We start from the raw sequence: 26187 nt of genomic DNA on the forward strand, positions 1-26187 counted from the left end.
ACTTGGAACAGAGCTATTGAAAGTATCTTCACTCTTGACGTAGATTTTGCTCCAATACATTAAAGGACAGGGGATGCTGGTACTCTTCTCTTGAAGCATTATTTCAGACACAGCTGCCATAAATCAGCAGAGGGGCTGACCATCTCACTTCTGTTGAAACAAAGGGGTTTCCTCACTTCTGTTGAAACAAAGGGGTCAGTAGGAAGCCTTTTATCAACTTCATTGGGCACTGATGAGTTAGGCATCCTTCAAAACTCAGGCCAGGCAGTCTTTCTTTGCTCATGGCAAAGTCTAGTGCACATACCTGAACATCAGATTAGTAGAACTCACTTTTCAATATTCTGATGGAACTTTGTACCAAATAATGAAGGAAACTTATATTAAAATTATGTTTCAGGCAGGTGATTACTCCCCTGAAGACATATCATATTGGAAGCCCAAAATATTTTATGAGGTGAGCTTTAAAAATGTTTCTATTGAGAATAGCAAGGCATACCACAAGTTGAGCAACTAGATTTCTCAACCTGGAGAAGGATAACAACTGAAACAAAACTGTCATCCAAAAGCGTGTCAGCAACATGTCACAGAGGAAAATCAGTGTGAGAAAAACAGGGAACCAGAATTAGTTTCAGTAATGTGTCTCTTGCTTTATTCACTGCACAGGGAGAGAAATACCAGCCTCTCCTAATAAATACACCCTGTGTAACAAGATCCCACTTGAGTAGTAGAGAACATTTGTGTTATTAAACTTCGATTACTGTAAAGTGCAGAATTTTTCCATGAGGCCGAATGGCCATCCTTTTCTACTCCTTTCTGAAAACTTTATTGTCTTAATTTATCCTGAATTACCTATGTTGCTGCTCTCTTACCCAAGCAAGGAGATTGCTTATGTAGCTTGATGGTCAAGTTTTCAATCTCTCTACAAACATTTAGAGGTAGCCTTTTCCTTTTTTCCCAGTGGGAGCAAATGCAAGGGGGTGCTGAATAGGTTTTAAAATATTAACTGTAAAGCACAGGTTCAGCTTGGAAAAGTGACTGAGATTGGAGATTTCATATACTTCACAGTGGTCCCCTATCTGATGTGATTAGCATGTCTATTTTAAGTTAAAATTAAAAAAAAAAAAAAAAAAAATACCAGTCTTGGAACCAAAACTGGACTCCGAAGTTCATGTTGGGTTTCCTCTTTGAGACTCTACCCTGGGTAGCAACTTGGCGAGGTCCCCATCCTAGCTTTTACCAGAAAGTAGAGTTATTTTAAGATACAAGAAATAAATCCATACAAGCATATATTTAGCGCTGAGATTATCCCTCACCAAAAGCAAGACATTTCACAGACAGAAGGGGTGTTCTGAACAGGAATCCTGTAGCTATGTTAGCTGTGGAATAAATGGGGGTAAAAAATCTCGTTTTCATAAGGAGATTGGTGTAACTTGTGATAACAGAGAGGGGAAAGGTTTTTTGAACAAGAAGTTACTATTTTAGCAGTTGCTCTTCAAAGCTAAATTGCACCCTGAATGAAATTCTCTTCTTTAGAGAAAGTCAGCCCAAGCCTGTGTTTTTCTTTAGATATATTTCATGGCCTTAAGAGGGCTTGAGACTGAGTAGATGCAAAGAAACAGAGGCTTTTGTAGACTCCCTCTTTAGTGGTGATCTGCAGTCTTAGAGAGGAGTGTTAGAGCACAGACACCTGATGTTCAATATGGTCAGAATATTTTTCATTAGGCCCTAATTTGGTCAAGAATATAAATATGCATTTGATGCATGCACATGTATGTACCTGGAGGCACATGGGTATCACCTAATAATCTGAACAACACAAAAAGACATCAAAAAAAGATAAGTTATCAATTCACATGAGTTTACTCTTATAGCAGTTTCACAGCGTAGTGAAGCTGACCTACTCTCTGCTTTATTTAGAAAGAAGCCAGATTTATAGCATTAAAATGTTTCATACTTCACAATGTTCAGTCTATCTGGATGGGTGTATTCTGCAAGCAGGGTTAAGTTACCATTTGCTCATCTGATCATTTTCAAATTTGAATAATTTTCCCTACTTCTCCTTTTATTTGATAGTGTTGCCCGAAGATTGAGTGGATTACTCTGTTCCTCTTTTATCCCTTTAATACTTCTTCCATATATTTCTGGGTCCATTTCTCTCCTTGCCACCCACATTTGCTGACACTTCTTTTGGCACAGTGGATTTCTAATTTGGGTTTTATGCATATATGTGCATGTGTATGTGCTTGTGTGTGTGTGTACGTGTTTGTGCTTATTTTGACTACCTTCACATACTGTTCTCAATAGAAACACTTTTTGAAGCTCAGCTTCCTACTTACTGTGGATTTTTTGTTTAGATTGGATTTGATTTTACTCGGAGGTGGTCAATTTTTTCAGTGCAAAATGAATGTGTTAGGGAACCACAGTTTGTGGGCTACTTTCCCCTAAACATACAACAGAGGAAAATTTGATGGACAAAGACAAAAGAATTTACACAGAGAAGCAGATTGTGTTAAACTCTTGCAAAAACCTACTACTATCTATGGCATGGAAGTCTTGCCATCCAAGAGCAACTATATTAATGGTAACCAACCTTTCAGTCATCTGTATCAAGAGAAAAAGTGTCAACAGAAGTTGAGGAGCAAACCAAGTGATGCATAGTCACCATCATAAACCAGATATCCAAGTAGCAATTACTGCTGGTTTTATTCATTATCTCAAAGTTATGGAAAGGGAACCTTCAGGGTCTACCTTGTGCTCTCCACATAGGTCTACACTGAAGAACAGACTGGTGTACAGAGACACCTGAGCTAGGAAAACCCTGAACCAATAACTTTTTTCACCTTTTCTTTCAGGAATTTATGCAGATGCTTTTGAACCCATGCAAGCTTTTAGGAGGTTGCAGTTTCTAAAAGTTTACATTGGTTTTACACCACCTCTACTCAAGCCACAAGTTGTCTGAGTGCAAAGCAAGTTCAACCTGTTCCATTTTGCTATACAAGAGAAAAACTGTAGACCATGACAGAGAAGGTACTGGGGTGCTTCTGGTCTCAGACAGCAGGAGCTATCTTATTTTTCTAAATCCTTGTTCCCCGCACCACATCACACAACCTTACCAGCAAAACATAACTATGTTTGTGCTGAGTAGCTGCTTACAGGCAAAGCCAGTTTAAGCCTCTTTGCTTCCACTGGCTTACCAAGATCATCTCTGCCTTCTTCTGTGCCATGAAAAGCTGTGTACAGGGTACCCTGAGATTTCTCTCTGCTGTGTTGACAGCTAAATAGCTATAAAAATCCCAAGTATACCTAGAGTTGCACAAATAAATGTCTATACAGAGGCTTAGTGGCAAATGCTGTGTCTATCAGGAGCATGAAGAATGCAGAGGCCCATAAACTTCAGTCAGTCCTTTAAATAACTTGGACATTTACACAATGGCACTGTGAGAACCGGTGATTAGTGATCAAACCATAGGTTAGTACAAGTCTCACAGATTTTCAGCCCATCTGGGCCACTTAACAAACATTCCTTACCACAGATCCTCCTTACAGGGAGGAAATCTCTGCTCAGCAGCTCTGTAAAACATACGTGACACTGAAACTTTCCCTGGGCTTGCAATGTATGTTTGAAACTGCTGCCCTGAGTCTGCACTGACCCTGGGTACCCCGGAGAGTTTTACCCATGAGGATGTCATTATTTATGCCTACAGAGCAAATGCCCTCGGAACAGACCCCCCTCTCCCAGGTTCATGTGGCAGATGTTATGGTATTACTGGGAGCCCCAGCTGGAGCTCTGAATGCCTCAAAAGGGGCACCGTGAGCTGCTGGCCTGGCCCTGAATGGAGAATTCTGATCATTTAACTGGAAAGAAAATCTCCATGGCAACAGAAATAGGGAGAGACCTGAACCATTGTCACTCCACTGCCAGGAAGGGGTGGGCTGGACCCCTTGATTCGTAGTCATGGCATGGTTCAAATGCAGATCTTCATTCCAGTTTCAACAGCCACTCCTAACCATACGATAAACCAGAGAGACTTCTTTAATCCCAGTCCCTTCCTGGTAATCATCATGGAAACTACACCCAGATCCAGGCTTCTCAGAGGAAGCGGCTTTCTGCTGAATTGCATCTGAGTTCACTATTACAGTGAACGCACTTGCACATTACCTAAAAACAACTTGCTACTGAAAATACTTTGACTTATTGACCTAAGATTCTCAGTATAAACATACAGGTGTATTCAGACAAACTTTTCACAGCTGAGATTCTAACATTTGTTTTACATTTGTTATATATCTGCTGAGGTGATACATACAAACAAGAACAAGGAGCTACCCTCCTTTCCTTCTGTGAAGGGAAAGGCACAGCTACTACCAAAATAGCAATGTTTTTCCCACAGGCTGCGCAGTTTGTTCATTACAATGCCAAGGTTGCCATTTAAGGAACCTAAAGATGTACAGACTGAAACTTTTCTTTGGTGTATCGCTCTGGAATAAGCAGGGAAGCTTTATTTTATGAATCTATTCAGTCCCTCAGTGCTGATAATAAATAACCACCTTTTCCAGGCTAAGCTATCTAAATGTGTTTCCTGAAGAAGGAGGATGTTTAGCTCTTGAAAATAGGCAATTCCTTGAATTTCTGTTGAAAGTAGGAATATTCTCTTCTAAGTCATGTGGTGATGCCCACCCGTTGCTTTTGGTACAGTCATTATGTTTCTGCTGTGGTTTTCCTTATTAAGAGAGCTCCATAAGTCTTCTGTACTGTCCAAGCATACAGCTCAAGCTTCCACTCAAATATATTATTCCTGAGCCTGACGTAAAGCTACAATCTCTTTGTGCAAATTCCCAATCTCCGATGCATGTCTGCACGCAAATGCAGAATGGCAAACATATTTTCACTTCCTGATGGAATTTTCTGCTAAATATAGTAAGCAAACATGACAAAGAAGTTTGCTTAGGAAGTAGGTGGTAATTACATTTCAAAGGCAACCACTGACTGGCAACGGGAGTGATAAAGAAATAGATTTCAAGTAGTGCAAGCCAAGACTTTGTACTGATGTGAAAATTACAGGTAAAAAAAAAAAAAACACAAAAACCAATGCATTCAATTATATTATATCATATTTGTTTTAGGATACAAAACAATTACCTAGCCTTACAAAGAATTAATCAGGATCTGGAGGATAAACTTTACAGAATGGTAAGTTATCATAAGTGATTTTTTTTTTTAATATTAAATGTGTTTTTATGATTCTAAAGTCACAGGACAAATGTATATGTAGCTATAACAAAGAAACCCTCATGTTCCAAATGCAGTGTGATTAAAAAAGATAGATAACTTTATCAGTATCATGATCTAGAGATCAAGCTGTGCATGATGGCACAGCTCCATCAATTTAAATGGATATTGCATTGGATGATGACCTGGCTGAGTAAATTGTACCTTTAAAATAATTCTGATTAATTTAGTTAATAACTTCATGGGTTTTAAATATTTATGTTTTCATTAAGTAACAAATTTAAATATGGAAATCCAAGGTTTTCTCATACTATTTAGATACTTTCACTCAGCTTTTAATAAGTGATTTAATAGAGCTTGGATGGTCTGACTTTTACATGCTGTCATAACTATCAATCTCAGTGCATTAATTTCCGATCTGCATGTGTCTGCAACCACAGTGACAATGCCACTGTCACAGGCCAATTAATAACTGAGTGAGGAAATCAATGCACCATTTACGGGCTCCACATCTAGGACTAATATGGCAAGACACAGCACCACTCATTCAAAATAGTTTGAAAATGTTAAAAAGAAATGGCAATATCTTTAGAGCCCTGGCTCATAGCTAATGCTGCTCGGACATCATACTCACTGTTAGGAGAAAATTTACAGAGAAATGTGACAGTAATGTTTAAAAAGGAAAGAATTGTTGGAGAATGGCTCAGAGACAAGGGTCCTGAGCCCACCGAGCAATTGAATGATCAGAGCCTGCTCTAGCTGCTGATGCTGGGCCTCACTAGGGTTTGCCTGCAGCTGCTCGCAGCTGCTGATACAGGAGGAATGTCAAGGACGCTTCAGCCCTGTGTACCGTGGTGTGTCGAAAACAGGTTAAGGGGAATTAGGAATAGTAGTCTGAGAAACCTAGTGTTATGATAACGGTGGTCTGAGAAACATTGTGTTACGGTACTGTCGTGTATCGAAAACAAGTAAACAGGAATCAGAAATAATAGCATGAGAAACTTAGTGTTGTGAGAGGCTTGTGCTGTAAGCTAACTGCAGGTGGGTGGACCGTGCGAATACGACCTTTGGAGCTTAAGCCAATCAGCTAGTGACTAGTAGGCATAATAATTATCGTTGTCTGTATAAATATATGTACCCTGGACCAATAAACAGACACACGTTGATTGATGCTCTATCACCCACACTGAACCCGTCTCCGCGTGTCGTTCGTCCGCGGCTCTGCAAAGAATGACAGTTCTGAACTTCCCAAGCTCTTCAGGTCATGAGCACAGCCTGACCTGCTTCCTTCTCTTCTGGCTCAGTGGGATCAGTCGGTCCCTGCTCCGCTCCTGCCCAGCCCCGTGCCCGAGGTGGCTCTAGCAAGCACAGCGCAGACACATAAACACAGGGTTTATAGGGCCAGGCAGAGTCCTGATGTACAGCTATAAGGGCGCTAGGATAAGCCCACATTTTACCCAGGTCTCATAGGTAACATTTGTGTGGGTGGGCAGCTTGGAAGGAGGGGAACAGGTAATTGTGCTTTAAGACTAAATAGGGACTGTGGCAACATACTGGAGAGACAGCAGCCTTTACTAGAAACGGGAAACAAATTTCTGAAAATGTCATCATTCTTATCTCAGGAGTCTGTTTAAATAGCTGACAATGAATAGAGTACTGATGCTTTTGTAACTGGCTAACAACAGGGCAAAGTTACAGCTGGGTTATAGCTGATGTTTGTTCATAAATGTATGTATTAAACACTGTACAAGCATAAATAACATTTGATCTCATGTTATTGCTTTTTTCTCCACTCTTTGTTGTATTCTTTTTCCTTTTACCCAAATCACTTCAGGATTTTGTTTTCATCTGTGGCCTAATATTTATTACATATGTGCTACAAAAGATAAATAAAGTAGAGGCATTCCAACTGGTAAATGAAATCAAAAGATTAGAAACATAGAAATAAGGACTCCAGAAAATCCACACTTTTTTATCAGGTATTTCAGATCAAAGCAAAGAATTTTTAAACTGCTGTTCCAGCATCCATTTAAAACCCTGAGAAATTATTTCAGAGCACAGCACAGAAAGAAAGAAGACTGATTCCATGGAGCACTGTACCCTTCTTTATTCCACTAATATGTCGGTCATTTAAGGTAGCTTTAGAGGCTTGAAGAAGGTCAGCCAGGCTCTGTACTCTACTTAACTCCAGACTGCTTTGCCTTCTGCCTTGAAACTGAAGACACAAACCAAAACCAAACGAATGTCAAAAGGAAACTCTATTAAAAGCAAAAAGATGTAAAATAGTACCCTATTTGATTTAGGTAAGACAAACCATTTGATTTTTTGGGCACTCAAAAATCTCAATTAAAAAAAAAAAAAAAAAAAACGAAAAAAAAAAAAAAAATCAAAACACAAAAACTCAATTGAAAGAAAGTTGGATTAAATAACATCTGGTCTGGTTAATCAACAGCTTATGGTGGACTGGGCTCTTGGATACCTTTCTCTTCCTTTCTCGCTGAGGAGGAACAGCTGTGTTTATTTTTTTTGTCTAATTTAGTCAGTTTGTCATTACAAAATAAAAAGCCTTTGATTTCTCTAGCTTTGTACAAATCTAAATATATAAACCATACATTTACTTTTTCCCTCTCTCCTCTACCCTATCCCTCTATACACACACACACATATATACACTCAGATTCTAACAAAGGTTTTGACCATTTAATATGTCCAAATGCAACAAGTAGGGAAAAGAAGAACCCCAGGGCAGTGGTCCTTCACACCCCCTGCCTGCAGGTGACCTGGGATGCCCCCAGGACATCACTTTCTCCCTGCCCTTACAGGTGACCCACAACTCCCCCTCTCTCAGTGACTGGCCCCAGCTCATCACAACTAATCTGGGATGACACCTTGGTCTCTCTTCTCCAGTGTTTTTGGGTAGCCTGAATATTAAATCCTTTCATGTTTATTATTGGTATAAGGGATGTAAAAAAATAATCATTAATTCATCAGCAGTCACAGAAAAAAAGCTGAAATAACAGTTATTTTTCTTCTAGGCTCCACTTCCTTTTGAGTGCTAATCTATAAAATATTTAAAAATATTTGAAAGCACACTTTGGATCACAGCAAATGTTATCCAATTGAAACCTCTGCCACATCAGAACTCAAGATAAAAATATAAAATATAAACCACAGTGTCTGTGTTGGTTAAGAGCTGAAAAATGCAATCCTGAAATCAGGGAAGAGTTTGCTGTATTAAACTGGGCAAGACTAAACACATGGCACATTAGAGGCAGATGTAACACAGGACTAAAATTCTGCTGTCACTACTCATAAAACTGTTCTTACGACAGTTGAGGTTTTTAATAGGAGAAGATTTGTTTGGTCTTGTAAGCACTGGTTAAGGAGGGCAATATACAGGTTATCTTCTTAAATAATTAAGCTTTATAACTCTTTTTTTCCATTAAGATATGGGAAAAGACTAAGCAGAGTGATTCCATCACAGGACTGATCAATAAAATAACTTTCCATAACATCGTTCCAGTTGTCATTAGTAGCCTTTATTTTCCCTTACACTTGTCTGAGTTTCCCAAGGATGCTTTGCCATGGTCTTGTTGCTCACAAACAGCAATTACATGTAGATTATGTAAGTCATCTGAACCACATGTTAAGAAATCCTTTATATGATCTCAGTCCAACTGTATCCCTCATAGCATCTTCTCCAGAATTAAGCAATGTATTTTTAAAAGCTCTGAGGTTTTAAGGCTTTCAGTTGCAGTTACTTCTGTAATTTTACCTTTAAAGCCATAAGCCAGATTTCTAATAGTATCTACATTTGGCAAGAACTAATACCTAATAATAGATGCTTAATAAACTTAAAAATAAACTAAATTTAAAAACCTAATAAATAAACTAAAAAATAAACTAAAAATGCTAATAAAAATCACACCCATTTTTCCTCCCCGATCTGCTTTTTGAATGTTCTTGAAAACTTGATCACAGGAATCCAGCTGCAAAGAACTCAAGAGACCTTATTCTTGAGAAACCCCCTAAAATATGTCTTTTGTAGCTAGAAAGTAACAGTTTGACAGATAGACTGCTCAATGGTATAAGCTCACTTCTCATGCAAAGTCCTTTAAGAGGCATGAATCTAAACCCCTGCTCCATCTAAAATGCATCCTATATACATCTAATACAAAAATACATGGGCAGCATTAGAGGTGGATATGGAAGGTGACAGCCCTATGGTAAGGAACAGAGCTCTCTGATGACCAGGGGAACCAGCAGATAAATCAATGCACCCACTTTATAAACCCTGAATCCCACATACTCCTTGGTTGAACAGCCCATCTCCCTCAAGCCTGCTGCCAAGCATAAAGCCCTGGGTCTTCAAAGTGTCATACCCATTGGCTGCTGGTTTTAAGGAAGGAAATTGCTTTCTTCTCCCTCAGCGCCAGTTCGGGGCCTCTCAGGAACACAGGCAGTACTGAATGCTGTCAGACATCAGGCACATGTCTTTACTTGTACACCCTGCAGTGTAGGAGATGGGGGGCACGGGCTCCTCCAGCCCTGCCAGGCCCCTCAGCACAGCCCCAGCCGTGTGGCTTTCGTTCCCCCCTCTGCAAAGCCACCATCATCCCTCTGTACACAGTGCATTATACATTTTATCATCTGTCAAGATGAAAACTGCTACATCACATTAATGCCTGATTTTTCATTTCCATTAATGGAGGCTGGGGGGTATGACTCAGCCATAAAGTTGGAAGAAATTTTTATATAAACCGGAAGTAAAGAGGGATTTGTGTTATGGATGACCAGGTCTGAAATGCTGCACTATCTGAGCATTGCACTGACTTCTAGCCTGTTTCTTCCTCTGCCTATGACCTGGAGGAGGTCTAAGAGGTACAGCAAATACTTTATGCTCTAAGTTATTACAAGTTATTTATCCAGCTCTTGAATATCCGAGGCTTTACAGTCTGGCCATAATATATACCTGAGCATCTCCAGCTGGGGAAATCCAAGATGAATTAAAAATGAGCTGGGAAATTTTAAGTGGTGCTCTGAGACTTTGTATCAGGGGAATGTTATTGTAAAGGAAGCAGCTTGCTGGGTGTCCAGGACAGGAAGGTAGAGAATATGGGAAGTGGTGATAAATTTGATGAACGACTCAGTCAGTCGTTAAAAGCATCTAACTATCAGGGTGAGCCCAGCACTTTGGCTTTGGAATTCAAACCAGTCGCTAGATTTCACCTGAGTCTCCCATGACAGCTACCAGTCATCACCCTAATACAGTTTAATAAGGGAAAGATTACGGAAATGGAGAAAAAGCCTATTTGTGACACAAGCTTAAGGAAAGAAGAAGCCCAGCATGTTTAGGTTCCTTCATGGAACATGACGACTTTGACAGTGACTTTGAACGCAGTGATTTAAAGCACATCTTTTTCATTTTCTTTCCTTTATAAAGAATAACTTGCTTCCCGCCCTGCTACTGTATGTCACATGAAAACCAAATAGGGATGACCTAAATATACTTAAAAGGATTTGCATCCCAAAGACAAGAAAAGTTTAGAGTCAGCTCAACCTGACAGGCTCATTTGCTCACATTCAGTGAAAACAGCTGTGAATTTCAAGAGAAATTTATACTGGTTGGTTAGTTAAGGCAGAAGCCAGAGAAGGTCCTTGTTTCGTGGACTAAACTGACTGCAAAACAATGCTTTTAAGGAAGGAAATGACCATAAGTGTCACAAAAATAAGTAATTTATAAAAATAGCAGTTGAAAAAATGCATTTCTAAGAGGACTTTAGGTTTCATCTTGTTATGCGTACAGACATTTTATGCTAAAGATCTCCATCTCTCACTGCCTCTTTTCACATTCATTTTTCCAGGTTAAAAAATATTGCCAAGTAGGCGATAAGATTAGCCTTTTAAACCTGCATGCATTAACACCTGTAGCAGCTACACAGGCTCAGACTGAGTGGATCCATTAGTTTTGCAGCCAATTAAATGAATCCTCCTGGGTAAGTTGAGAATGCGACTCCACCTCGCACTAGCACACAAGCTTTCAGACATCCTCTGTCCGTTCTCTCTTTCTGAATAGAGATTAATTTCCAATTGTTATCCTGTTGTTACGTGGCTGGCAGGGTGATCCTTGTTTCCAAGAGACTCATAAGGCAGTTCAGCCTCTTCCTAATTGCTGTAGATAAATATGACAGCATGACAGACTGTTCTGGAAACTACTTTCCATTTTTTCCAAAGCCATGGGACTATTTTTCTGCTCTGTCTCTCCCTCGTAGTAGGACATCTTCCACAAGTATGAGCAGCCTAAGGAAGCTGTAAAGTGACAATGGACACTTCTCACTTCCAACATTGTCTCTGCTGCATGATGACAGAACTCTTTTCTTCTCAACCTGTGTCTTATCTCTTGGCCACTGATATGCATTTCTGATATCTGATGGTTTTGAGCATTTTCTTCACCCTGACCTGTTTAGTCTCTGTCTCTCAGAATATTCCCTCAGGCTACCATCTTGAACAGCTGGGAATAGAAAAAGCTGTCGTTTTCAAAGTAGCTGAAAATAATAGAAATACTTCTGGGATGTGGGAATCTTTGAACCTTGCCTTTCTTGTAAGTGCCTTGGTCCTTTGTAATTATCTGCCAATTCATCATAAAGAAAGGGAAAGCAAGAAGTAAGAATAAGCTTGAAAAATTTTTCTGTAGCAGCCACTTCACATCTCAAAGTCCATCACAAAAGCTGGTGTCGTCTATGATTGTGGAAAACAAAACACAGAAGAGCAAAGTGTCTTGGCCAAGGTCATCAAGAAGCAAGGAACAACTTTCCAAATAACTTCTAGATCTTCTCCATCCAAATCCACTGCCTATAAAAAAGATCAAAGGACTTCCTAGGTTCTCTTAGATCTAATTTACAATGCCAGTTACTTATCTGCTGTTTACAAAATAAACAGAAAATGTCAAAGGCAGGGATTATCACAGTTTTAAAAAAAATAATAATTAAAAAAAAAAATAAAGAAAAAGCATATGCAAGCAGAGTATTGGTCCATTTAGTCCAGGGCCCTATAGGGGGGTTCTGTCATCTGTTTCTACAATCTATTTTATTTCTAAATAAAGAAAATTACTTCTTAGAAATAGTATAGCAGCTACAGAGCTCAAACCCATGTCATTTTGTCTGTACAGCAGGGAATGTGGAATTCATTGAGATAAGAAGACAATTACTTTTCTGGAGAGAAAATGAAAAGAGGGATGGAGAAAGACTGATTTGTATATTGTCTTGTTCTAATTGCATTCCTTATGCTCACAGAACAGTAATACAGGTGTGTAGAATCAACATCATGAGATCTTTGGTCAATTATATTATCACAAGTAGCCTTTACATCCATCAGAGTCCTCTTTGCTCACTAGAGATGTAATATGTAATATTGTACTATTTTTCTTATTTCCTCCAGAAACAAACATTTCTTTTTTCAACCTCCTGTCACTAACACAGTCTCAGAAGATACTATTAGATTGACTTCAGGGAATTAGCATCAATCAACACCATCTCTATTCCCTACAGCTATAATTTATTTAGCATTTTATTGTCCAGCAGGGCTCTAACCTGGCAAGGCATGCTACTGATTTGAAATGTGGGAGACAATAGGTACATAGAAAGTCTATAAGCACATTTTGTCAACTTCATCTAAATTGGTAGTAGAAAGAACACAGGCTGCAAAGCTGACTAGCCAGCTTAGAAAGGCTTTTAATAAGATGATAGGTAAGATATTTTTTTCAAGCATAATTTCAATGCTGGAGGAGATCAAGGAAGGTGATGGCAAGTAAAACCACCCCTCTGGTTTCCAACAAGTTGGTCCTTCAATTGGAATTGAAAACCTCAGGAATATTTCCAGATGACACTGTGATGAGAAGACCTTTAGCAGGAGGTGCAGATGTAAGCAGTTGTTATTATAATGTCCTTTCACACAGTGTATGCTGTGTAGGTTGGACTTATTTCAGAAAAGGAGCAAAACACTACAGCTGTCAGTAGTAAGTCATATGAACTGACGAACCCTGCTCAGAAAGGCAATATTCCTATTGACCTCAGTCAATGCATGCATGCCCCATTAAAGATACATTAAAGACGAGCACTAGTACTTTTCTGTATTGGGAAGAAGAATAATCATCCTGTGTATGTTTTACAAATCACTTGCAAAGAAAAGCATGCCTTTATTTCACAAGCAGCACCTTGACAGCACTTCGCTAACCAGATTAGTTTCTGTGATATGTTATTAATTATACACCAGTATTGAATTGTTTTTTTCTTTTACATTTCAAGCCTGTGACATGGGGTAGTCAAGGAAACAAATCTTTACAAGATCTTTGCTAGTGCAAGGTTGAATAGGATATTTAGAGCAAATCATTCTTCAAGTGAAATGCCATAGAGCATGAGATCAAGATCCTCAGATAAACACATAGCATAACATTATACTGGTTGGAAATCAAGAATAGAAATCACAATCTGCTGCAGGTCATTTTTTAATCAAAAACCAGTGTTGTTTAGTAAAAAGGATAAATTCTGTAAGTTAACTCTGATGGACAAATTAGATCAGGTCAGTAATTTAGACTTGAGGCAACACATCATTTATCAGACAAAAAGATGCTGCTTATTTCCATAGCTGTTTTGCAGGACAAATCTTTTAAAGTGTTATGGACACAGAAGATGCACTGGTAGCACATCCATATATCCAGTTCCTCTGATCTATCATAAAAAGAAGAAATGCTAAGCTTGAACATCCCACTGTGAATTATATTCCTGTATTTTTCTTCTATCAAAATGTCCACAGCAATCAGAAAAAGGTGTTAAAAAAGTAAGCCTCTGTATGCCTAAACTCTATCTTCCTCCTCTTGCAACTTAGTACAGAGACAAAGTGGATTATAACACTTTCAACTGACAGATAAATCTCTTTCCTGACAAACACCTTTCTTGCTTTGTCTTTCCCTTGGTATGTCCTCCTGAAATCCACTCCCAACTCTAAATGACTCTTCCCCCCTCATTCAAGATGGGTTTTTTAATCCTTTATGTCTTGGAATACCTTTGGCCCTGGACTTGCATCTTGGTAACAACTGACAAGGTATACACAAGCATATCAGAGTGTCTCAATAAAGTATTTTCTTAATCTTCTATTCTGTGATTTCTTAGCTACATCTTGGCTTTGTTTTCTGTGTCTTCTCTCTGATAGTCTTGTTCTCCATAAAGTCGTTTGAGAGCAACTGTCTGAAGCAGCTTGCTGGTCATGTCATATGCGGATTTCACTATCTGCTGTATAAATTTGCTGGATTTTCTCAAAACTGTTTCCTTCCTAGCCAGATTTTCAGTCTTGTTGCCTCTATACACTTCTTAATTATTGCAGAATATATGTATGGAAAAAATGTATCTCTTTGTGCTGAAAAATTATGAATATCCCAAACATTCACAGTGTGACTACAGATTTTTTCAATGAGCTTAAATTAACTAAATTCATACTTTTGACTATTCTTCCCCAATGTACCATTGAATAATCTGGCATGAGAAGGATTAGAAAAGACTTGATTTAATTATATGCTCTGTCTGAGCAAATACAATTCAATTAAGGAAGATGTGATTATTAAATCTAAAATGCATTAGCATGCATCAATCAGCTGTGTGAGCTTTAAATTAATAAATAGTTCTTTTACAGTTACCCAACTACTAGACAGAGAACCAGAATTAAGACCCCTAATAAAATTATCCCAAGTCTCTCAATGCAGTTTTTAAAGCATAATTTACTGAATGGCTCTTTATGCTCCAGCTGTAGTAAGTTCAATGAAGTTTGTTCTTATGTTGAGTGATGTTAAAGTAGTAATGGATTGTGTTTTGTCACAAAACTTAGTTTTCTGTGTTGCAGGACTAATTGGAGAGAGCACAATACAATACTCTGGGATGATTTTGTCCCAGATTACCTGATACTTTAAGGTTTCTTTAAAAACTTCTATACTTTCCTGTTTAGATATTTTAGCAATTTTTCCTTCAAATATCTAGTGTGGATACAGAGAGATATCAAAGAATGCAGTGCATTCACAGACAAAGGACATCAAATAAAGTAAAACTTTAATGTCTATATAAGATGCCAGGAAAGCAGATTAAAGGCTATCAGAGATGTTTGAATTATCAATTATTAAATCTATCAGGGTTAATACAGGAAAAATATTAGATCTATCTTATCACAATAGATTTAATTCCTCCTAATAGGGTGCAGTCATTCAATACCCAACTCAAGATGTTAATGAGAGTTGTCTCAACGGGGAATTCAATTTTGTTAGATCTCCAAAAACAGAGCAGTAAGAAAATGTACGGAGTGTAAAATATGGCCATGTCAACCTGCTGCACTAAGTTTTCCCACATGTAAAGATCAAGCCATCTGACTTTATGGGGTTGACATGGGGAAGTAGTTGAGCAACCAAAACCCTCCCCTGGAGCCAGCCCAGGAGTGGCAGTACCCCTCTGTCCTCGGCTGGAGTCCTGGGACAAGCCCACCCTGAGAGCAGAGACCCCTGCGCTGGGTACTTGCTGACAGGTCGCAGAAGCAGAACACTCTTTTTTTTTTTTTTTTTTTTTTTTTTTTTTTTTTTTTTCCCACTACATATTTATTCACAGAGTGCACTGGGGAGTGAAATACTCTGTAGGCAGGACAGATTCTGACAGCCCAGTGCAATGCTTTGCACCAAGGAAAGTAAGCTGTATCCTCCTCCCTTCCCAGGGTGACCGGAGAATTATCTCCTTGTTTGATGTCTCCCCGGTACATGTTCTTCTCCTCTGTGAATTTTCATACTGTTATATTAATGTATCTACATCTCAGGGTTCCCAGCTACAGTGACGCAGGAGCTCAGTAAATATAACATCACAGGGAGACAATTCATTTGAACAAGGATCATTTTACTCCGTGGTGACACAGGTAATTGGCTTTGTGCTGCAATGAGATTTTGATAAACCCTCACTACATGGTCTTGCTCAGCTTTCCATTGCTCAACGTCCAGGAATTTTTCTTCTGGGTAAATACCCAGAGATGAAAAATATATAGTGAGAATATATTCTATGAGGAAGAAGAAATACAGGCCAGAAGCCTTTTTGGAAGAGAGTGCTAAAAGGAGGATGGATTTACCAGCTTCTTCCAGTGTTTTAACTACATACAGTCTTCCTTAAGCTTATTTAACATGATTCTGAAGGCTCAGAGATTAGAATGAGGGATTTTAAAAGTAATTTCCCCACAGGGGCTAATGCCAGAAAGATTTATTGTCTCCAAAAGAAGAGTTCCCAGTAGACTGCTGAAAAACAGGAGCCATCCATATAATTCCTGGTCAAAGAGCCTTTCTACCCTACAAGGAAAACAGGATAGAAAGCAGGATGCCCAGAAGACAGTTGCTGACTAGGCTTGTGGCTTTAGGTGGCAAATCTGGGCTCTGTGGAATCCTGATCCATTTGCTGTGAGGAAAAAAAACTGGTTTAGCTCTAATGTGATAAAGCAAATAGGGAAGTACTGTCTGTGGAACTGGCAAGCTATACAAATGAGGCATCAACCTATATAACAAAAGGGGGATTGGAGGGAAAACACAGAGTTCTCATTTGCCATAAAATCAAGGTGTCAGTGATAAAACCAGTCCAGTCACTGAGAGGTATAAAAAGAGGCGCTTTAGCTGCCTATATGTCAGCACTAAGAATCTAGTAATAAACTAGAATTGGAAACAATGCATGTGCCAGACTGTGGCTGAAGCTCATGGAAAAGACTTGTGCGATTAAAATGGTTAAATTAGCTTGTTCAGGATAGATCACATGGATTGCAGAGCTTGGGAATGTCACTCTATATTTTGCCTGGCAACTCTAAAATAGTAGTCTTGAATATTCCTCTATTATTAATAGAAGGCAGAGGCATATCACATGCTAGTCTGTGCCTGCTACGGACCATAACACTGCAACAAATTGTGCAATGTTTCTATAATCAGCTATTTGTAACACACAGGAGAAAAAAATGCTGCCATCTTTACCTTTAATGACCTATACTGATGGTCACTTACAGCCAGTACAAAGCTTTTTATAAGTGTTTTAAAAAAATTATGCTAACAATTTCCTAATCAAGAAAGTGCCGCATTAAACATGAAGGAATTCTCCCTTTGCATTCATTATGATAAATACAGGGACTCATCTTTGAACTAAAATGCATTGTAGCTTAAGGGTAAGAGATCATGAGTTTATTACATTTGATAAATGTGCACGGAATAAAATCCAAACCCATGATATACATATTTAATGCAAAAAAGACTGAATATTGCAAAACTGATAATTATTTTGAGCCAAACCATCTGGGAGAAAAGATTTCAAACACTTATCAATCACCGTTCACCTTGTTTTTCTAAAAACAGATCTCACATTTAGGAATAGAGGAGAAGAAAGTTGTAATTAAAAAACTTTAAGATAAGAAGTAAAAATTGCTATGTAAAATGGAAACCGTACAAGTAGCAAGTGGAAAGAACTAATATCGGTCAATATCAATTACAAGCCCTGGAATATACAGAACAGATAAAGGAAAAGAATTTGTAAGATATTAGATATAATAACACATCTGAAGTCTATACAACTAGAAGAAATTTAAACAATGACTTTGGTATTTTACCTACCAGGCTTGGTGTAGTGTGCGTCGGCTTTAGTAGTGTAATGTCACTGAGCTTTCTGTGTTCAGGAAAACAAGATATTTTTATATCATGAGACGACAGAATATTTTGTATTTTGACAGTAACTGAGGATGATAGGAAGCACAGATAACTAAAAATGGATGGTTTTAACTTAGCAACCCTTTATAAACACAGTATCAGGTTTTGAAATGACCATATCAAACATGCATTTGAGGTTTTAATACGCATCACTAAGAAATCTGAGAACCATGGAGAATTTCCAGGAGATTGAAAGAAAATTAATATGCCATTATATAAAAAATTGAAATGCAATGAGCAGTGAACTAGAGGTCTTATTTTTTTTCCTAAAAGAGCTTGACTCTCAGCCACCTACTAAATTTTCAACAAAGTTAATACAAGGAGGTACTAGGCGGAAGTTAAGACAAAATGTGTGCTTCATGTCACCTACATCTAGCTTATTAATTAAGTATAAGCAGTCAGCTAGTCCCCAGGCTCCTCTCTAGTCAAATAAGAGATAGAAACACCTCTACAGCATGACTGTCATCCTAAAACAGGTGTCTAAGCACACGAGCATAAACACCCTTTGGACACACCTCTTCCACTGACTAGAGATTAGGCAAGCAGCTTTACCCAGTGCCTAACTTGTAGATGGTGAGATGAGGTTAAGTTATAATAGGTGAATACCAGGCTCCTGTGACTGCAATAATACCCTGTCATTCAAAGCTATGGATCCCTTCCTGTGTTCACCCTGGATATCTGTTTCTTCTTTTGTGTCCTAAAAGAGAAATACATTTAAAATAATCCTGCTTAAGAAGAACAAAAGACTGAAGACTTCATAAATTTAAGTAGAACAGAAAAAAAGATAGTCCAATCCACTGAAAGTTATGCCATGAAATTTGATTTTCTTGAAAACAATGCATCAGACTGGGAAGAATAGCAAAACACCTATTAAAAACAAGCCAAGAATTATTACTTAAATATGCAGAGTTTTTCTCAAGGGCCTGAAGCATACTTTCTTTTCTAAATATGATTTACATATTTACTGTAATCTATTAAGCCAAGAGCACTGCAGAATTAGCGGATAGCTACCCAGTGCTAGGGCATTTATGATGAGAGATTCGGATGTTTTTCTTTTTATATACATTATCTAAACATTATACTCATATTCCAGGCATGAATGTCTAAGTTTGATATTGTTCTAGTTTCATCTGGGATAGAGTTAATTTTCTTCCTAGTAGCTGGTACAGTGTTATGTTTTGGATTTAGTATGAGAACAATGCTGATAACACACTTATGTTTTAGTTGTTAAATAGTGTTTATACTGTCAAAGACTTTACAGCTTCTCATGCCCATCCAGCAAGAAGGCTGGAGGGGCACAAGAAGTTGAGAGGGAATACAGCCAGGACAGCTGACCCAAACTGATCAAAGGGATATTCCATACCGTATCATGTCACGCCCAGTATATAAACTGGGGGAAAGCTGGTCAGGGACTGCTGCTTGGGAACTGACTGGGCATCAGTCAGTGAGTGGTGAGCAATTGCCTTGTGCATCACTTGTTTTATATATTCTAATTCTTTTATTATGATGATTATTTTTTCCCTTCCTTTTCTGTCCTATTAAACTGTCTTTATCTCAACTCACAAGTTTTACTTTTTACCAATTTTCTTCCCAGTCCCACTGGGTAGGGGGAGTGAGTGAGAAGCTGTGTGGTGCTTAGTTGCTAGTTGGGGTTAAACCACAACAAATGTCAATAACTGTTTGGTAGTAGGCCAGGGTGAGAGGATATGGTTTTGTATAGATGACTGTACACATATCATCCCTAAATATCATTCTATGTTTAGCAGGACACAAAATCTCATATTTTGCTCTTTCCTGGCTTAGATGTTCTTGTTGTTCCAACAGTGCTTTTTAAAATAAAACAGTCCCTTTACCAAGGCCTGAGGGTTATAAAAGCTTTGATTCATTATAAAGGGGAGATCAGATTTATCCTGAAGTGAACAAAGGCTTTGCACAACCTGAAGGGTGTTCCTGTAGCTTAAAGCCTGTGAGTTTTTAAATCAAAATCTGATGGGCTCTAAGGGCTTAGATCATCCCCTTCTGAGGTCTCAACTGTTGGAGAAAGACTCAGAGGAAGGTCGTTTCTACAAAGATCCTCTTACAATTTTCTGAGCCTCTCCACCTGCTCTCATCTTTGATTAGAATCCTCCTTCTGACAAACACATTAAAGCTAGCTCAGCTTTGTAGCATATTGAGTTTTGAAGCAAGTCACTGTAGCCCTAAGCTGTGTGATGAGTTTGCAGTGTGTCCACACATCTTTTCCCATCCTACTCAGACTCTGTTCCTTCCTACTGCATCAAGAGAAAATACCCTGAGTAATTCTGCAGAGATTTTGGATACTGCAGGATGGGAAGTTCTTGCTCATGATGTCAAAATTTGCTAACTCAATTAGGAGAGACCAAAATTCCTGATTCTGTCTTCTAAATGATTGACTTCCTTAGGACTTTCTATTTGTGCCATTACACTACCAAGTGAGTTTCAAGCAAGTATTTGCCTGAAGAGGAAGAGTGGCAAGATCAGGTTTATTAGTGTCAATGTAGGTTTCATAGTATAAATACAGTAGTTATTTTTAAGCATAACCTTGCATCCATAGAATTCTGGGGGACAGATATAAGTACCAAAGTCAAGTCTTAACTGCAACTTTTTGATGTAGAAAATTACTCAATAATTGGATAAATACTTCTTTTTGTTGAGATCAATGATTTTCTATTAAAATACAAAGGTCTACCCCACACCTCTCCTTCTGGAGTATGAAATGCTTTTATTAGCATAGAGCTGCTGCCAGAAATAGTAGGTTGGGGGAATCTTGGCAGGGGATTGCTGCTTTTTGCTGGGCTGGGTTTTTTTTGACGGTACAGTTTGTTTGTATAAGCTCAAAAAGTCTGTAAATCCTTATAAAGTTACACCATTTCTTATGGAGCAAGAAACATTTTATTTTCATGTTCCCTCTAGATTAGAAATGTATGCTGTATATTTGTCCTGGTAACACGTCAGGAGCCACCTGTGAAGGAGAAAACTGAAGCTAGAGCATGAGGTGCACAAGACAAGTGGCTTCAGCAGGTGCCCAGTTACAGAACAGGACCAGCTATTGTCCTGGAGAGGATAGTGCAAGTACAAATGTAGAGAAATCATACTTACAGTGGACTGAGGAAAGAGTAAGGTGTCACTGACAGAGACAAAAGCTTTGAGTACAAACAGGGGGGTTGAATTGAAGAAGTCTTCAGGTGATTGACAGCCTTAATGGGAGCAGGCTGGTGGTTCAAAAATGGTAGCTAGAGAGAAAAGAGGAATGGTTTCTCTATGACCAAAGTCTGACAGTGGGAGGTCTGGTCTCACACAGGAAAAGTGCAATGAAATGGAAAGAAGTAACAGGAATTGACAGAAGAAATAAAGAAGGAGCAGAATAGTGGTATAAACTGCTATCTTTATAGTAAAATGGGACCCTGGAGAATGACCTGTTTTCATGGATTTTCTACTAGAACTCTTGAAATACAATCAAACACCTGCACCAAATACCAGGAGGAAGGGAAAATGATCTTTGTTGATATCTTCTACTTTAATATGTTTAATAACTGTGTAGCTGACTTCTGCACAGCCTGGGTCTGGCAGCCAGGGTTATTTCATACCATAATAGACAAGTTAACTGACAATTTTATAGAAAACATTAATATTGCAAATATAGATATTAGCAATATTAGCAACTTGGATAGGGGCTGTATCAATCTTTTGTATTACTGTTGCACTCAAAATTTTCTGCCCTGAATCCCTGGGTACAGTACAAAGAATTAAAATTCAGCAGTACAGATATTTAAGCATGTGTCAACTTAAACAGGTAGAGGTCTTAAATCAAAACCTTCTCAGCACGACATTGTTGTACCAGAAGAGAGTTTTTAAACTCAGAGTAAAAGCTCTTAACTTAAGTGACTTCATACAATCAATTAGGATAACCAAAGGGCAACATCAATAGATATTAGGGCATAGTTTATTACAGCATACACTGAATAGGACATTCTGAATTATATTAAATTGGGATGCCAAGAATTTTAGAGGAACACTGTTTCACAGGGAAAGGATATGAAATATCAGTACAAGCAGGGACTGGAGGGATATCTTGGACATGACACTTAAAGGAACTTTGAAGCTAAAATTTTGTATGTGATCTAGCTGGGGTTTCAACAGTTCTATAAAGCTAATGATAAGTCGCTGAAGTGATCAGAGTAGGAATAATTTTTTAGCACCCAACTGAGGCAGACAGAGTAAAAAGTCTAGAAACATAGCTATTTAAATATCACAAGCATCTGTCAATCCTGTCTTGTCTGCTGTGTCCATTGACAGCAGAATTCCTTTTCCTCTCTCTGCTAAGGTACTTTATAGCTATCTCTAATTATATTTATTGTAGGAAGACAGATGGTCTGACTTTTCGAAAATATACATTTCCTTTATTATATCACAGTTGGGGAATCTGCTGGTGGAAGGAAGAGTTCGTATGCAAAACAGTCTGGATGAGATTCATTCCTAAGTAAAATCTCTTCTGACAATAGTAACACAAAGGCAGACCTTACCCTTTTGAGCTGTGAAAAACCTTGAACACACTTTGAAACCTGCTGGAACCCTCATCATTAAGTTCAACATATGCTAACACACTTCCTGTCGATCAGCAGATACTGCCATCCATTCTCATTAGACTAAATCAGTTCCTTGGAAGATATCCCAATAAACTGGTGATTCCAATTGAACTCTTTCCACTTAATTTGCACCTCATGGGGGTTTTAGCATTATTTCACTTAAAGCTAGTCTGAGACTTCTGCTATCCTCTGTGTGACTTCAGCAGCACTTTTCCTATAAATAGGGGCTCAAGAATGCATTGCAGAGAAGTGACACGTCTTATGGAGATGCTGGTTTTCAAAGCACTTCCTGATATTTCGAAGTGTGGGTGTTGAATAGCAAAGTGCTTAACTGGATCTGAAGAACCATAGCCTCACTCACCAGTTCCCATGCGTGGCTGTCCTATAACCTCCATGGACACCAGGCTTATTTCTCCCAGGCATCTCCCACCTCTCCCTGTGGCCATCACATTTCCTTCCCAGAGCAGATCTCTCCAGTTGCTGTATGCTTACAAAGAAAAATTGAAACTTACTCAGCACTTTTCAGCTAGACAATGCTGTACTTAAGCCTCTGTTAAACGTTACATACAAAACCTTAACCTTTTTCTTAAGCATACTAGTGGTTATTCATAAGTGACTGGCTGGATGTTTGCAGCAATCATCTTGGTTTAGGGCTGAAACTCAGACATCTGCTTTGCCATAGTGAAGTATTAAAAATGTCCAAGATTGAAAAGGACTGTTTCTTGCATTTGTAAACCCCCCAACTCTCAAATTTGTTTTTCAGCTACATCTTCCTTCAAAAATAAGCTGATGGACTTAATACATATTTTTTTTTGTTTTTTATTTTTTTAATTTTTTTTTAACAAACAAGCATAGAAGTCAAATAATTCAAAAGAATAAGCAGCCAGGTGTCTACAAGATTATTTTCTTCATGTTAATTGAAAAAATACCTTACATTTGCACTATGAAAAAAAGGATAATTTAAACATATTTGCACAAAAGGCATAATAAAGGGCAAGTAAACCTTCTATTCCAGTTGTCAGGTTAACATGAACATGTAACTGGGAAAATACATGAACGTATGCATTGAGTACAGACCAACTGATGCTCTACCAAAAAGGATTGTGACTTAGGCCAGTAGTTACTATCCTCCACTTCTTGTAGCAGATGCCTTCTTTATCTCTTCAATCAAGTATCAAATTATTCAGATATTACTGATGGCCTGAATGTAGAACTAGCTACCAGCAAAATGCTCTTAAGTGTGTTCTTTACACCTGGATCCTGTTACATTCAGCAATACCCACAAGTATATATTGTGTTCTGCTATCATGTACATACAGCAGCCCGAACAACGCTGAGTAACTCTACCTATAGAAGCAGAATCAGTGAATTTGCAGAAAAGAGTAACAGTTAATCCAGTGATGAACAACAAGAATTACAACAGAAATGTATCTGAGATACACATGGCTTTCAGGTATATGATGTACCATTTCCCCATGAAAAAGGAGGACAGAATGGGCTTGTAGTGTGATATATTTGGAATGGGATAGATTTGGACAGGTTTGGAATTGAATAGACTTGGAAGGGTAGACACAAAAGTCATTGAAAAAAAAAAAAAAATTGCATGACATACAAACAACAAGTTAAGTTAAAACTGACTTAAAGAGAAGGTGCTAGAAGGTGCCTTTAACTCTTTTCCCTCACTAGCCTTCAATTCCTTTATCTTCCTTATCCTCTCTGAGGAGTTTGGAAAAGAAGGAAGGAGACCAAGGCAGTTCTTGTGGGAAATGGTAGGGATTGTCAACTATATGTCAGTGACGAGAGATGAAGTCTCATATTCCAGAGGAATGGAGGCAAGAGGGTAGGAACCCAAGACTTTTGTGTGGATCTCCCCTGAAAACCTCCTTGCCTGTTTCTACCCCATTATCTACAGTTCTTCCAAAATCCCTATATGACCTGTTGGTGGCTGTTCTCTCATATTTCTCCAGCTCCGTTTTTAAAAGTATTTTCCTCTCCTCCCTGTAATGTTCTGACTGGGAGAAAAAAAATGTGTTATCCTGGCAGCCTGGGAGCAGAAGTCACCAGCAGAAAACACAGAGACTTTGACAGGAGAATAAAACTGATGAGAGAAGTCATAGCAGATGGGGGCAAAGTCTGATAACTGATCAGGAATGATGATAAATGGCCAAAAATTTTCAGCTACCTTTAAGTTCTGTAGCTGAGATCAATCATGCATTGAGGGGAAAAAACAACAACAACAGAACCACAAAGACACACAAGAACCCAAGGATTATATAGACAGGAGGTATAACCAAATTTGCATATGTTATAGATGTTCCTCAGCCAACACATATTATTGGTTTTAGTGCAAGATTGGAACTCAGTGAACTAATTTAGAGATTACAATAAATTTTAGATATCTTTCATCCAAAAATAAAATACACATTTTTCAAATGTTTGCTTATACTTAAAGCTTTTCTTAATAAATGGGATAAAATTACTTTTTTGTTGCAGTTTACCAGAGAACAGAAGCATCAGTTCAACAGCCTTGTGATTTTTCTGCCCTTAAAGGAAGAGCTTTGCTGCAGAAAATATTATAGAATTTCTGCCTGAAATTACCTCAGGCCACCACTCATGTAAACCTAATAGATAAATCACTCACTTTTTAGGATGCACCACAAGAGAAAGAAATAAGCGGTTATTGTGAATTTCAGTAACATGAATAAAGCTTTTTGGGGAAATCCTTGCAACACAGTTTTAAATGTTCAATTTTAAAGTAGCAGTAGGGCAAGCAAACAAAAAGAGATTCCATTACCATAGAAAAAATAATTTTAAAAAATATTAAATTACGGAAAAGACAATCCCAGTGGTACATTGATTTCCATAGGGGTTTACACTTCATTAGATGCTCACATAATTACCAAGACAGTGCAGATTTTTTTCAGAAGCCTTTGATTCCTATCATTTTACATTTGCCACCTTTATCTATTGTTTGTAGAATTACACATTATTATTTTTTACAGTGCTACTAATCAGTACTATAAACCTTTGAATGACCTTGGAGGCTCTACAGCTTGTCCACTCATTACTGAAGTGGCTCATTCCATCAAGGACTGAGAAGATGCTCTGAGCTATTTTGGTACCAGATATGTCTCTAGGGCTGAGGATTTCTGTAGTGAAATAGAAGGACTCAAATACTCTATGTGGGAAATACACCACACAAAATCCTCATGTACAACTTAAACTCTGCAATGATGATTAAAGAGGCTTGAAGGCAAGAGTAAATAGAGCTATGTGCAGGCTCTTTGCACCTGCATGAACATTACTCTAATTGCTTAGGCTTATTTACTTTTCCTCTCACAGCCAGAACCTAGAGATAAGCTTCCATGGCAAATCAGCTTGAATAAAGCAGTCTGCACCAACAGCAGAAGGAAGTGAGCCCATGAATGTGTTCATTTTACTTTGCAGGCATGAACAGTCCATCATTACAGCCAATTATTGCTACTTCTTCTCTAACCAAACACAAAGCAAAACATGAAAATTAAAGCCTTCAAGTTGGCAGTGCACGAACTTAATCAGAATGGGATACCAAGCAGATGACTGGTGGATCCAGGAGAGATGTCATA

The 26187-nt window shown here is 38.3% G+C and overlaps 1 protein-coding gene across 4 annotated transcripts in view; it reads left to right on the forward strand.

Annotated features, from left to right (window-relative positions):
- The window catches only part of BEGAIN (brain enriched guanylate kinase associated), a 152905-nt gene that overhangs the window by 92917 nt on the left and 33801 nt on the right, over nucleotides 1–26187 (forward strand). For all 4 annotated transcript variants that reach the window (XM_032981709.2, XM_032981710.2, XM_032981708.2 and 1 more), the window contains one exon: nucleotides 5125–5191. In XM_032981709.2, the coding sequence (XP_032837600.1) occupies nucleotides 5125–5191 (67 nt within the window). The remainder of the gene's footprint in view (nucleotides 1–5124; nucleotides 5192–26187) is intronic.

Source organism: Tyto alba, unplaced genomic scaffold (genome assembly GCF_018691265.1).
Source record: "Tyto alba isolate M040663 unplaced genomic scaffold, T.alba_DEE_v4.0 Super-Scaffold_29, whole genome shotgun sequence".
NCBI lineage: Eukaryota > Metazoa > Chordata > Aves > Strigiformes > Tytonidae > Tyto > Tyto alba.